Source organism: Oncorhynchus gorbuscha, unplaced genomic scaffold (assembly GCF_021184085.1).
Source record: "Oncorhynchus gorbuscha isolate QuinsamMale2020 ecotype Even-year unplaced genomic scaffold, OgorEven_v1.0 Un_scaffold_1448, whole genome shotgun sequence".
NCBI lineage: Eukaryota > Metazoa > Chordata > Actinopteri > Salmoniformes > Salmonidae > Oncorhynchus > Oncorhynchus gorbuscha.
Genome location: NW_025746227.1, coordinates 15,001 through 30,000, shown reverse-complemented (window position 1 = coordinate 30,000; position 15,000 = coordinate 15,001). Strand labels below are relative to the sequence as shown.

Sequence of the window (15,000 nt, the reverse complement as noted above, 5' to 3'; positions counted from 1 at the left end):
TATTGATCCTGATCCTGAATATAGTCAGCCAGTAGTTGAGGATATTGATCCTGATCCTGAATATAGTCAGCCAGTAGTTGAGGATATTGATCCTGAATATAGTCAGCCAGTAGTTGAGGATATTGATCCTGAATATAGTCAGCCAGTAGTTGAGGATATTGATCCTGAATATAGTCAGCCAGTAGTTGAGGATATTGATCCTGAATATAGTCAGCCAGTAGTTGAGGATATTGATCCTGAATATAGTCAGCCAGTAGTTGAGGATATTGATCCTGATCCTGAATATAGTCAGCCAGTAGTTGAGGATATTGATCCTGAATATAGTCAACCAGTAGTTGAGGATATTGATCCTGAATATAGTCAGCCAGTAGTTGAGGATATTGATCCTGAATATAGTCAGCCAGTAGTTGAGGATATTGATCCTGATCCTGAATATAGTCAGCCAGTAGTTGAGGATATTGATCCTGAATATAGTCAGCCAGTAGTTGAGGATATTGATCCTGATCCTGAATATAGTCAGCCAGTAGTTGAGGATATTGATCCTGATCCTGAATATAGTCAGCCAGTAGTTGAGGATATTGATCCTGAATATAGTCAGCCAGTAGTTGAGGATATTGATCCTGATCCTGAATATAGTCAGCCAGTAGTTGAGGATATTGATCCTGAATATAGTCAGCCAGTAGTTGAGGATATTGATCCTGATCCTGAATATAGTCAGCCAGTAGTTGAGGATATTGATCCTGAATATAGTCAGCCAGTAGTTGAGGATATTGATCCTGATCCTGAATATAGTCAGCCAGTAGTTGAGGATATTGATCCTGAATATAGTCAGCCAGTAGTTGAGGATATTGATCCTGATCCTGAATATAGTCAGCCAGTAGTTGAGGATATTGATCCTGAATATAGTCAGCCAGTAGTTGAGGATATTGATCCTGATCCTGAATATAGTCAGCCAGTAGTTGAGGATATTGATCCTGAATATAGTCAGCCAGTAGTTGAGGATATTGATCCTGATCCTGAATATAGTCAGCCAGTAGTTGAGGATATTGAACCTGATCCTGAATATAGTCAGCCAGTAGTTGAGGATATTGATCCTGATCCTGAATATAGTCAGCCAGTAGTTGAGGATATTGATCCTGATCCTGAATATAGTCAGCCAGTAGTTGAGGATATTGATCCTGAATATAGTCAGCCAGTAGTTGAGGATATTGATCCTGAATATAGTCAGCCAGTAGTTGAGGATATTGATCCTGAATATAGTCAACCAGTAGTTGAGGATATTGATCCTGATCCTGAATATAGTCAGCCAGTAGTTGAGGATATTGATCCTGAATATAGTCAGCCAGTAGTTGAGGATATTGATCCTGAATATAGTCAGCCAGTAGTTGAGGATATTGATCCTGATCCTGAATATAGTCAGCCAGTAGTTGAGGATATTGATCCTGAATATAGTCAACCAGTAGTTGAGGATATTGAACCTGATCCTGAATATAGTCAGCCAGTAGTTGAGGATATTGATCCTGAATATAGTCAGCCAGTAGTTGAGGATATTGATCCTGATCCTGAATATAGTCAGCCAGTAGTTGAGGATATTGAACAGTTACCTGATCCTGAATATAGTCAGCCAGTAGTTGAGGATATTGATCCTGAATATAGTCAGCCAGTAGTTGAGGATATTGATCCTGATTCTGAATATAGTCAACCAGTAACCTGAATATAGTCAACCAGTAGTTGAGGATATTGAACAGTTACCTGATCCTGAATATAGTCAGCCAGTAGTTGAGGATATTGATCCTGATTCTGAATATAGTCAGCCAGTAGTTGAGGATATTGATCCTGAATATAGTCAGCCAGTAGTTGAGGATATTGATCCTGATCCTGAATATAGTCAGCCAGTAGTTGAGGATATTGATCCTGAATATAGTCAGCCAGTAGTTGAGGATATTGATCCTGATCCTGAATATAGTCAGCCAGTAGTTGAGGATATTGATCCTGAATATAGTCAGCCAGTAGTTGAGGATATTGATCCTGATCCTGAATATAGTCAGCCAGTAGTTGAGGATATTGATCCTGATCCTGAATATAGTCAGCCAGTAGTTGAGGATATTGATCCTGATCCTGAATATAGTCAGCCAGTAGTTGAGGATATTGATCCTGATCCTGAATATAGTCAGCCAGTAGTTGAGGATATTGATCCTGATCCTGAATATAGTCAGCCAGTAGTTGAGGATATTGATCCTGAATATAGTCAGCCAGTAGTTGAGGATATTGATCCTGAATATAGTCAGCCAGTAGTTGAGGATATTGATCCTGAATATAGTCAGCCAGTAGTTGAGGATATTGATCCTGATCCTGAATATAGTCAGCCAGTAGTTGAGGATATTGATCCTGAATATAGTCAGCCAGTAGTTGAGGATATTGATCCTGATCCTGAATATAGTCAGCCAGTAGTTGAGGATATTGATCCTGAATATAGTCAGCCAGTAGTTGAGGATATTGATCCTGAATATAGTCAGCCAGTAGTTGAGGATATTGATCCTGAATATAGTCAGCCAGTAGTTGAGGATATTGATCCTGATCCTGAATATAGTCAGCCAGTAGTTGAGGATATTGATCCTGAATATAGTCAGCCAGTAGTTGAGGATATTGATCCTGAATATAGTCAACCAGTAGTTGAGGATATTGAACAGTTACCTGATCCTGAATATAGTCAGCCAGTAGTTGAGGATATTGATCCTGAATATAGTCAGCCAGTAGTTGAGGATATTGATCCTGAATATAGTCAGCCAGTAGTTGAGGATATTGATCCTGAATATAGTCAGCCAGTAGTTGAGGATATTGAACAGTTACCTGATCCTGAATATAGTCAGCCAGTAGTTGAGGATATTGATCCTGAATATAGTCAGCCAGTAGTTGAGGATATTGATCCTGAATATAGTCAGCCAGTAGTTGAGGATATTGATCCTGAATATAGTCAGCCAGTAGTTGAGGATATTGATCCTGAATATAGTCAGCCAGTAGTTGAGGATATTGATCCTGAATATAGTCAGCCAGTAGTTGAGGATATTGATCCTGATCCTGAATATAGTCAGCCAGTAGTTGAGGATATTGATCCTGAATATAGTCAGCCAGTAGTTGAGGATATTGATCCTGAATATAGTCAGCCAGTAGTTGAGGATATTGATCCTGAATATAGTCAACCAGTAGTTGAGGATATTGATCCTGAATATAGTCAGCCAGTAGTTGAGGATATTGATCCTGAATATAGTCAACCAGTAGTTGAGGATATTGATCCTGAATATAGTCAACCAGTAGTTGAGGATATTGATCCTGATCCTGAATATAGTCAGCCAGTAGTTGAGGATATTGAACCTGATCCTGAATATAGTCAGCCAGTAGTTGAGGATATTGATCCTGAATATAGTCAGCCAGTAGTTGAGGATATTGATCCTGATCCTGAATATAGTCAGCCAGTAGTTGAGGATATTGATCCTGAATATAGTCAACCAGTAGTTGAGGATATTGAACAGTTACCTGATCCTGAATATAGTCAGCCAGTAGTTGAGGATATTGATCCTGAATATAGTCAGCCAGTAGTTGAGGATATTGATCCTGATCCTGAATATAGTCAGCCAGTAGTTGAGGATATTGATCCTGAATATAGTCAGCCAGTAGTTGAGGATATTGATCCTGATTCTGAATATAGTCAGCCAGTAGTTGAGGATATTGATCCTGATCCTGAATATAGTCAGCCAGTAGTTGAGGATATTGATCCTGAATATAGTCAGCCAGTAGTTGAGGATATTGATCCTGAATATAGTCAGCCAGTAGTTGAGGATATTGATCCTGAATATAGTCAGCCAGTAGTTGAGGATATTGATCCTGAATATAGTCAACCAGTAGTTGAGGATATTGATCCTGATCCTGAATATAGTCAGCCAGTAGTTGAGGATATTGATCCTGATCCTGAATATAGTCAGCCAGTAGTTGAGGATATTGAACCTGATCCTGAATATAGTCAGCCAGTAGTTGAGGATATTGATCCTGAATATAGTCAGCCAGTAGTTGAGGATATTGATCCTGAATATAGTCAGCCAGTAGTTGAGGATATTGATCCTGAATATAGTCAACCAGTAGTTGAGGATATTGATCCTGATCCTGAATATAGTCAGCCAGTAGTTGAGGATATTGAACCTGATCCTGAATATAGTCAGCCAGTAGTTGAGGATATTGATCCTGAATATAGTCAGCCAGTAGTTGAGGATATTGATCCTGATCCTGAATATAGTCAGCCAGTAGTTGAGGATATTGATCCTGAATATAGTCAACCAGTAGTTGAGGATATTGAACAGTTACCTGATCCTGAATATAGTCAGCCAGTAGTTGAGGATATTGATCCTGATCCTGAATATAGTCAGCCAGTAGTTGAGGATATTGATCCTGAATATAGTCAGCCAGTAGTTGAGGATATTGATCCTGATCCTGAATATAGTCAGCCAGTAGTTGAGGATATTGATCCTGAATATAGTCAGCCAGTAGTTGAGGATATTGATCCTGAATATAGTCAGCCAGTAGTTGAGGATATTGATCCTGAATATAGTCAGCCAGTAGTTGAGGATATTGATCCTGAATATAGTCAGCCAGTAGTTGAGGATATTGATCCTGAATATAGTCAGCCAGTAGTTGAGGATATTGATCCTGAATATAGTCAGCCAGTAGTTGAGGATATTGATCCTGAATATAGTCAGCCAGTAGTTGAGGATATTGATCCTGAATATAGTCAGCCAGTAGTTGAGGATATTGATCCTGATCCTGAATATAGTCAGCCAGTAGTTGAGGATATTGATCCTGATCCTGAATATAGTCAGCCAGTAGTTGAGGATATTGATCCTGAATATAGTCAGCCAGTAGTTGAGGATATTGATCCTGATCCTGAATATAGTCAGCCAGTAGTTGAGGATATTGATCCTGAATATAGTCAGCCAGTAGTTGAGGATATTGATCCTGATCCTGAATATAGTCAGCCAGTAGTTGAGGATATTGATCCTGATCCTGAATATAGTCAGCCAGTAGTTGAGGATATTGATCCTGAATATAGTCAGCCAGTAGTTGAGGATATTGATCCTGATCCTGAATATAGTCAGCCAGTAGTTGAGGATATTGATCCTGAATATAGTCAGCCAGTAGTTGAGGATATTGATCCTGAATATAGTCAGCCAGTAGTTGAGGATATTGATCCTGAATATAGTCAGCCAGTAGTTGAGGATATTGATCCTGAATATAGTCAGCCAGTAGTTGAGGATATTGATCCTGAATATAGTCAGCCAGTAGTTGAGGATATTGATCCTGAATATAGTCAGCCAGTAGTTGAGGATATTGATCCTGAATATAGTCAGCCAGTAGTTGAGGATATTGATCCTGAATATAGTCAGCCAGTAGTTGAGGATATTGATCCTGAATATAGTCAGCCAGTAGTTGAGGATATTGATCCTGATCCTGAATATAGTCAGCCAGTAGTTGAGGATATTGATCCTGAATATAGTCAGCCAGTAGTTGAGGATATTGATCCTGAATATAGTCAGCCAGTAGTTGAGGATATTGAACAGTTACCTGATCCTGAATATAGTCAACCAGTAGTTGAGGATATTGAACAGTTACCTGATCCTGAATATAGTCAACCAGTAGTTGAGGATATTGATCCTGATCCTGAATATAGTCAGCCAGTAGTTGAGGATATTGATCCTGAATATAGTCAGCCAGTAGTTGAGGATATTGATCCTGATCCTGAATATAGTCAGCCAGTAGTTGAGGATATTGATCCTGATCCTGAATATAGTCAGCCAGTAGTTGAGGATATTGATCCTGAATATAGTCAGCCAGTAGTTGAGGATATTGATCCTGATCCTGAATATAGTCAGCCAGTAGTTGAGGATATTGATCCTGATCCTGAATATAGTCAGCCAGTAGTTGAGGATATTGATCCTGAATATAGTCAGCCAGTAGTTGAGGATATTGATCCTGAATATAGTCAACCAGTAGTTGAGGATATTGAACAGTTACCTGATCCTGAATATAGTCAGCCAGTAGTTGAGGATATTGATCCTGATCCTGAATATAGTCAGCCAGTAGTTGAGGATATTGATCCTGAATATAGTCAGCCAGTAGTTGAGGATATTGATCCTGAATATAGTCAGCCAGTAGTTGAGGATATTGATCCTGAATATAGTCAACCAGTAGTTGAGGATATTGATCCTGATCCTGAATATAGTCAGCCAGTAGTTGAGGATATTGATCCTGATCCTGAATATAGTCAGCCAGTAGTTGAGGATATTGATCCTGAATATAGTCAGCCAGTAGTTGAGGATATTGATCCTGAATATAGTCAGCCAGTAGTTGAGGATATTGAACCTGATCCTGAATATAGTCAGCCAGTAGTTGAGGATATTGATCCTGAATATAGTCAGCCAGTAGTTGAGGATATTGATCCTGATCCTGAATATAGTCAGCCAGTAGTTGAGGATATTGATCCTGAATATAGTCAACCAGTAGTTGAGGATATTGAACAGTTAGGATGATCCTGAATATAGTCAGCCAGTAGTTGAGGATATTGATCCTGAATATAGTCAGCCAGTAGTTGAGGATATTGATCCTGATCCTGAATATAGTCAGCCAGTAGTTGAGGATATTGATCCTGAATATAGTCAGCCAGTAGTTGAGGATATTGATCCTGAATATAGTCAGCCAGTAGTTGAGGATATTGATCCTGATCCTGAATATAGTCAGCCAGTAGTTGAGGATATTGATCCTGAATATATAGTCAGCCAGTAGTTGAGGATATTGATCCTGAATATAGTCAGCCAGTAGTTGAGGATATTGATCCTGATCCTGAATATAGTCAGCCAGTAGTTGAGGATAATATAGATAGTTGAGGATATTGATCCTGAATATAGTCAGCCAGTAGTTGAGGATATTGATCCTGAATATAGTCAGCCAGTAGTTGAGGATATTGATCCTGATCCTGAATATAGTCAGCCAGTAGTTGAGGATATTGATCCTGAATATAGTCAGCCAGTAGTTGAGGATATTGATCCTGAATATAGTCAGCCAGTAGTTGAGGATATTGATCCTGATCCTGAATATAGTCAGCCAGTAGTTGAGGATATTGATCCTGAATATAGTCAGCCAGTAGTTGAGGATATTGATCCTGAATATAGTCAGCCAGTAGTTGAGGATATTGATCCTGAATATAGTCAGCCAGTAGTTGAGGATATTGATCCTGAATATAGTCAGCCAGTAGTTGAGGATATTGAACAGTTACCTGATCCTGAATATAGTCAACCAGTAGTTGAGGATATTGAACAGTTACCTGATCCTGAATATAGTCAACCAGTAGTTGAGGATATTGATCCTGATCCTGAATATAGTCAGCCAGTAGTTGAGGATATTGATCCTGAATATAGTCAGCCAGTAGTTGAGGATATTGATCCTGATCCTGAATATAGTCAGCCAGTAGTTGAGGATATTGATCCTGAATATAGTCAGCCAGTAGTTGAGGATATTGATCCTGATCCTGAATATAGTCAGCCAGTAGTTGAGGATATTGATCCTGAATATAGTCAGCCAGTAGTTGAGGATATTGATCCTGATCCTGAATATAGTCAGCCAGTAGTTGAGGATATTGATCCTGATCCTGAATATAGTCAGCCAGTAGTTGAGGATATTGATCCTGAATATAGTCAGCCAGTAGTTGAGGATATTGATCCTGAATATAGTCAACCAGTAGTTGAGGATATTGAACAGTTACCTGATCCTGAATATAGTCAGCCAGTAGTTGAGGATATTGATCCTGATCCTGAATATAGTCAGCCAGTAGTTGAGGATATTGATCCTGAATATAGTCAACCAGTAGTTGAGGATATTGATCCTGAATATAGTCAACCAGTAGTTGAGGATATTGATCCTGAATATAGTCAGCCAGTAGTTGAGGATATTGATCCTGAATATAGTCAACCAGTAGTTGAGGATATTGATCCTGAATATAGTCAACCAGTAGTTGAGGATATTGATCCTGATCCTGAATATAGTCAGCCAGTAGTTGAGGATATTGATCCTGAATATAGTCAACCAGTAGTTGAGGATATTGATCCTGAATATAGTCAACCAGTAGTTGAGGATATTGATCCTGATCCTGAATATAGTCAGCCAGTAGTTGAGGATATTGATCCTGAATATAGTCAGCCAGTAGTTGAGGATATTGATCCTGAATATAGTCAGCCAGTAGTTGAGGATATTGATCCTGATCCTGAATATAGTCAGCCAGTAGTTGAGGATATTGATCCTGAATATAGTCAGCCAGTAGTTGAGGATATTGATCCTGAATATAGTCAGCCAGTAGTTGAGGATATTGATCCTGAATATAGTCAGCCAGTAGTTGAGGATATTGATCCTGATCCTGAATATAGTCAGCCAGTAGTTGAGGATATTGATCCTGATCCTGAATATAGTCAGCCAGTAGTTGAGGATATTGATCCTGAATATAGTCAGCCAGTAGTTGAGGATATTGATCCTGAATATAGTCAGCCAGTAGTTGAGGATATTGATCCTGATCCTGAATATAGTCAGCCAGTAGTTGAGGATATTGATCCTGATCCTGAATATAGTCAGCCAGTAGTTGAGGATATTGATCCTGAATATAGTCAGCCAGTAGTTGAGGATATTGATCCTGATCCTGAATATAGTCAGCCAGTAGTTGAGGATATTGATCCTGATCCTGAATATAGTCAGCCAGTAGTTGAGGATATTGATCCTGAATATAGTCAGCCAGTAGTTGAGGATATTGATCCTGAATATAGTCAGCCAGTAGTTGAGGATATTGATCCTGAATATAGTCAGCCAGTAGTTGAGGATATTGATCCTGAATATAGTCAGCCAGTAGTTGAGGATATTGATCCTGAATATAGTCAGCCAGTAGTTGAGGATATTGATCCTGAATATAGTCAGCCAGTAGTTGAGGATATTGATCCTGATCCTGAATATAGTCAGCCAGTAGTTGAGGATATTGATCCTGATCCTGAATATAGTCAGCCAGTAGTTGAGGATATTGATCCTGATCCTGAATATAGTCAGCCAGTAGTTGAGGATATTGATCCTGAATATAGTCAGCCAGTAGTTGAGGATATTGATCCTGATCCTGAATATAGTCAGCCAGTAGTTGAGGATATTGATCCTGATCCTGAATATAGTCAGCCAGTAGTTGAGGATATTGATCCTGATCCTGAATATAGTCAGCCAGTAGTTGAGGATATTGATCCTGATCCTGAATATAGTCAGCCAGTAGTTGAGGATATTGATCCTGATCCTGAATATAGTCAGCCAGTAGTTGAGGATATTGATCCTGATCCTGAATATAGTCAGCCAGTAGTTGAGGATATTGATCCTGATCCTGAATATAGTCAGCCAGTAGTTGAGGATATTGATCCTGAATATAGTCAGCCAGTAGTTGAGGATATTGATCCTGATCCTGAATATAGTCAGCCAGTAGTTGAGGATATTGATCCTGAATATAGTCAGCCAGTAGTTGAGGATATTGATCCTGATCCTGAATATAGTCAGCCAGTAGTTGAGGATATTGATCCTGAATATAGTCAGCCAGTAGTTGAGGATATTGATCCTGAATATAGTCAGCCAGTAGTTGAGGATATTGATCCTGATCCTGAATATAGTCAGCCAGTAGTTGAGGATATTGATCCTGAATATAGTCAGCCAGTAGTTGAGGATATTGATCCTGAATATAGTCAGCCAGTAGTTGAGGATATTGATCCTGATCCTGAATATAGTCAGCCAGTAGTTGAGGATATTGATCCTGAATATAGTCAGCCAGTAGTTGAGGATATTGATCCTGAATATAGTCAGCCAGTAGTTGAGGATATTGATCCTGATCCTGAATATAGTCAGCCAGTAGTTGAGGATATTGATCCTGAATATAGTCAGCCAGTAGTTGAGGATATTGAACAGTTACCTGATCCTGAATATAGTCAGCCAGTAGTTGAGGATATTGATCCTGATTCTGAATATAGTCAGCCAGTAGTTGAGGATATTGATCCTGATTCTGAATATAGTCAGCCAGTAGTTGAGGATATTGATCCTGAATATAGTCAGCCAGTAGTTGAGGATATTGATCCTGAATATAGTCAGCCAGTAGTTGAGGATATTGATCCTGAATATAGTCAGCCAGTAGTTGAGGATATTGATCCTGAATATAGTCAGCCAGTAGTTGAGGATATTGATCCTGATCCTGAATATAGTCAGCCAGTAGTTGAGGATATTGATCCTGAATATAGTCAGCCAGTAGTTGAGGATATTGATCCTGATCCTGAATATAGTCAGCCAGTAGTTGAGGATATTGATCCTGAATATAGTCAGCCAGTAGTTGAGGATATTGATCCTGATCCTGAATATAGTCAGCCAGTAGTTGAGGATATTGAACAGTTACCTGATCCTGAATATAGTCAGCCAGTAGTTGAGGATATTGAACCTGATCCTGAATATAGTCAGCCAGTAGTTGAGGATATTGATCCTGAACCTGAATATAGTCAGCCAGTAGTTGAGGATATTGATCCTGATCCTGAATATAGTCAGCCAGTAGTTGAGGATATTGATCCTGAATATAGTCAGCCAGTAGTTGAGGATATTGATCCTGATCCTGAATATAGTCAGCCAGTAGTTGAGGATATTGATCCTGATCCTGAATATAGTCAGCCAGTAGTTGAGGATATTGATCCTGAACCTGAATATAGTCAGCCAGTAGTTGAGGATATTGATCCTGAACCTGAATATAGTCAGCCAGTAGTTGAGGATATTGAACCTGATCCTGAATATAGTCAGTCAGTAGTTGAGGATATTGATTCTGAATATAGTCAGCCAGTAGTTGAGGATATTGATCCTGATCCTGAATATAGTCAGCCAGTAGTTGAGGATATTGATCCTGATCCTGAATATAGTCAGCCAGTAGTTGAGGATATTGATCCTGATCCTGAATATAGTCAGCCAGTAGTTGAGGATATTGATCCTGAATATAGTCAGCCAGTAGTTGAGGATATTGATCCTGAATATAGTCAACCAGTAGTTGAGGATATTGATCCTGAATATAGTCAGCCAGTAGTTGAGGATATTGATCCTGAATATAGTCAGCCAGTAGTTGAGGATATTGATCCTGAATATAGTCAGCCAGTAGTTGAGGATATTGATCCTGATCCTGAATATAGTCAGCCAGTAGTTGAGGATATTGAACAGTTACCTGATCCTGAATATAGTCAGCCAGTAGTTGAGGATATTGATCCTGATCCTGAATATAGTCAGCCAGTAGTTGAGGATATTGATCCTGAATATAGTCAGCCAGTAGTTGAGGATATTGATCCTGAATATAGTCAGCCAGTAGTTGAGGATATTGATCCTGATCCTGAATATAGTCAGCCAGTAGTTGAGGATATTGATCCTGAATATAGTCAGCCAGTAGTTGAGGATATTGATCCTGATCCTGAATATAGTCAGCCAGTAGTTGAGGATATTGATCCTGAATATAGTCAGCCAGTAGTTGAGGATATTGATCCTGAATATAGTCAGCCAGTAGTTGAGGATATTGATCCTGATCCTGAATATAGTCAGCCAGTAGTTGAGGATATTGATCCTGATCCTGAATATAGTCAGCCAGTAGTTGAGGATATTGATCCTGATCCTGAATATAGTCAGCCAGTAGTTGAGGATATTGATCCTGAATATAGTCAACCAGTAGTTGAGGATATTGATCCTGATCCTGAATATAGTCAGCCAGTAGTTGAGGATATTGATCCTGATCCTGAATATAGTCAGCCAGTAGTTGAGGATATTGATCCTGAATATAGTCAGCCAGTAGTTGAGGATATTGATCCTGATCCTGAATATAGTCAGCCAGTAGTTGAGGATATTGATCCTGATCCTGAATATAGTCAGCCAGTAGTTGAGGATATTGATCCTGAATATAGTCAGCCAGTAGTTGAGGATATTGATCCTGAATATAGTCAGCCAGTAGTTGAGGATATTGATCCTGATCCTGAATATAGTCAACCAGTAGTTGAGGATATTGAACCTGATCCTGAATATAGTCAGCCAGTAGTTGAGGATATTGATCCTGAATATAGTCAGCCAGTAGTTGAGGATATTGATCCTGAATATAGTCAGCCAGTAGTTGAGGATATTGATCCTGATCCTGAATATAGTCAGCCAGTAGTTGAGGATATTGATCCTGAATATAGTCAGCCAGTAGTTGAGGATATTGAACCTGATCCTGAATATAGTCAGCCAGTAGTTGAGGATATTGATCCTGAATATAGTCAGCCAGTAGTTGAGGATATTGATCCTGATCCTGAATATAGTCAGCCAGTAGTTGAGGATATTGATCCTGAATATAGTCAGCCAGTAGTTGAGGATATTGATCCTGAATATAGTCAGCCAGTAGTTGAGGATATTGATCCTGAATATAGTCAGCCAGTAGTTGAGGATATTGATCCTGATCCTGAATATAGTCAGCCAGTAGTTGAGGATATTGATCCTGATCCTGAATATAGTCAGCCAGTAGTTGAGGATATTGATCCTGAATATAGTCAGCCAGTAGTTGAGGATATTGATCCTGAATATAGTCAGCCAGTAGTTGAGGATATTGATCCTGAATATAGTCAGCCAGTAGTTGAGGATATTGATCCTGATCCTGAATATAGTCAGCCAGTAGTTGAGGATATTGATCCTGATCCTGAATATAGTCAGCCAGTAGTTGAGGATATTGATCCTGATCCTGAATATAGTCAACCAGTAGTTGAGGATATTGAACAGTTACCTGATCCTGAATATAGTCAGCCAGTAGTTGAGGATATTGAACAGGGCTCCCAGCAATCCACCTGTTTCAGATGGACATATAGAAAGATATCAATCAACATTAACATGTACGTCATTTAGCAGACACTCTTATCCATAGAGGCGTAGGCCCAATCCCAAATGGACCCCTAAGCCCTGTGCACTTGGTGGAGATCTGAGAGGATTTGATTGGTAGAAGCAATATGGTTAAACAATTCACCTAGCCTATCAGAAGGCAAGATGGAGTCATAAGGGTCTAGGGGTCCATGTGGAACTGGGCCTCCACTAGTGCATAGGGGTGTAGGGTCTAGGGGTCCATGTGGAACTGGGCCTCCACTAGTGCATAGGGGTGTAGGGTCTAGGGGTCCATGTGGAACTGGGCCTCCACTAGTGCATAGGGGTGTAGGGTCTAGGGGTCCATGTGGAACTGGGCCTCCACTAGTGCATAGGGGTGTAGGGTCTAGGGGTCCATGTGGAACTGGGCCTCCACTAGTGCATAGGGGTGTAGGGTCTAGGGGTCCATGTGGAACTGGGCCTCCACTAGTGCATAGGGGTGTAGGGTCTAGGGGTCCATGTGGAACTGGGCCTCCACTAGTGTATAGGGGTGTAGGGTCTAGGGTCCATGTGGAACTGGGCCTCCACTAGTGCATAGGGGTGTAGGGTCTAGGGGTCCATGTGGAACTGGGCCTCCACTAGTGCATAGGGGTGTAGGGTCTAGGGGTCCATGTGGAACTGGGCCTCCACTAGTGTATAGGGGTGTAGGGTCTAGGGGTCCATGTGGAACTGGGCCTCCACTAGTGCATAGGGGTGTAGGGTCTAGGGGTCCATGTGGAACTGGGCCTCCACTAGTGCATAGGGTGTAGGGTCTAGGGAACTGGGCCTCACAGTCAAGTGCATTTGGAACTGGGCCTCACAGTCAAGTGCATTCAACTCAGGTAGTTAAGACAACCACATATATGAGTAACACAGGTAGCTAAGACAACCACATATATGAGTAACTCAGGTAGCTAAGACAACCACATACATGAGTAACTCAGGTAGCTAAGACAACCACATATATGAGTAACTCAGGTAGCTATGACAACTACATACATGAGTAACTCAGGTTACCTTGACAACCACATACATGAGTAACTCAGGTAGCTATGACAACCACCTATATGAGTAAGGTAGCTATGACAACCACCTATATGAGTAACAAGCCTCTGCCTTTTTCATTTGTGTGAAGGTCAGACCAACTCTACTGTAGAGGGAGGACCAACGCGGGTCCTGTGAAACAACTAGACAAGCAGTGGGCTCTTACCTGCAGCTCCCATTACAATGAACAAGGGAATCTCATAGAGGTTGTAGGCCACACTCTGTAGACAGAGAGATAACACAGGGTTTAGGACTAGACACTCTGTAGACAGAGAGATAACACAGGGTTTAGGACTAGACACAATAACAGACAGGGAGACAACACAGGGTTTAGGACTAGACACAATAACAGACAGAGAGACAACACAGGGTTTAGAACTAGACACAATAACAGACGGGAGACAACACAGGGTTTAGGACTAGACACAATAACAGACAGGGAGACAACACAGGGTTTAGGACTAGACACAATAACAGACAGGGAGACAACACAGGGTTTAGGACTAGACACAATAACAGACAGGGAGACAACACAGGGTTTAGAACTAGACACAATAACAGACAGGGAGACAACACAGGGTTTAGGACTAGACACAATAACAGACAGACACTCACGTCACTCTCGAAGCGTCCGAAGTTGATAAGACCAGGGCTGGAGAGATCTCCAGGTTTATTATTGTAGATAGACAGGAAGAAATTCAGGGTGAATGTTGAGATCATGGACGCAAAGAACTGGAGAGGAATATAGGGAGGGAGGAGAGAGAAGGAAGAGAGAGGAGAAAGGAAGAGAGGAGAGAGAGACAGAGTCAGAGAGAGAGAGAGAGAGAGAGACAGAGAAAGGAAGAGGAGAGAGAGAGCGAGAGAGAGAAAGGGAGAAGAGAGAGAGCGAGAGAGTAGAGTAGAGAGAGAGAGAGAGAGAGAGAGAGAGAGAGAGAGAGAGAGAGACAGACAGACAGACAGACAGACAGAGACACAGAG

At 40.7% G+C, this 15,000-nt stretch overlaps 1 protein-coding gene across 1 annotated transcript in view; it reads right to left on the bottom strand.

Annotated features, from left to right (window-relative positions):
• The window catches only part of LOC124022840 (H(+)/Cl(-) exchange transporter 7-like), a gene marked incomplete at its 5' end in the record, with an annotated part of 56,987 nt that overhangs the window by 27,855 nt on the left and 14,132 nt on the right, over positions 1–15,000 (bottom strand). Inside the window, 3 exon segments of the mRNA XM_046337525.1 lie at positions 12,869–12,929; positions 14,189–14,243; positions 14,638–14,754. Coding sequence (XP_046193481.1) covers positions 12,869–12,929; positions 14,189–14,243; positions 14,638–14,754 — 233 coding nt within the window.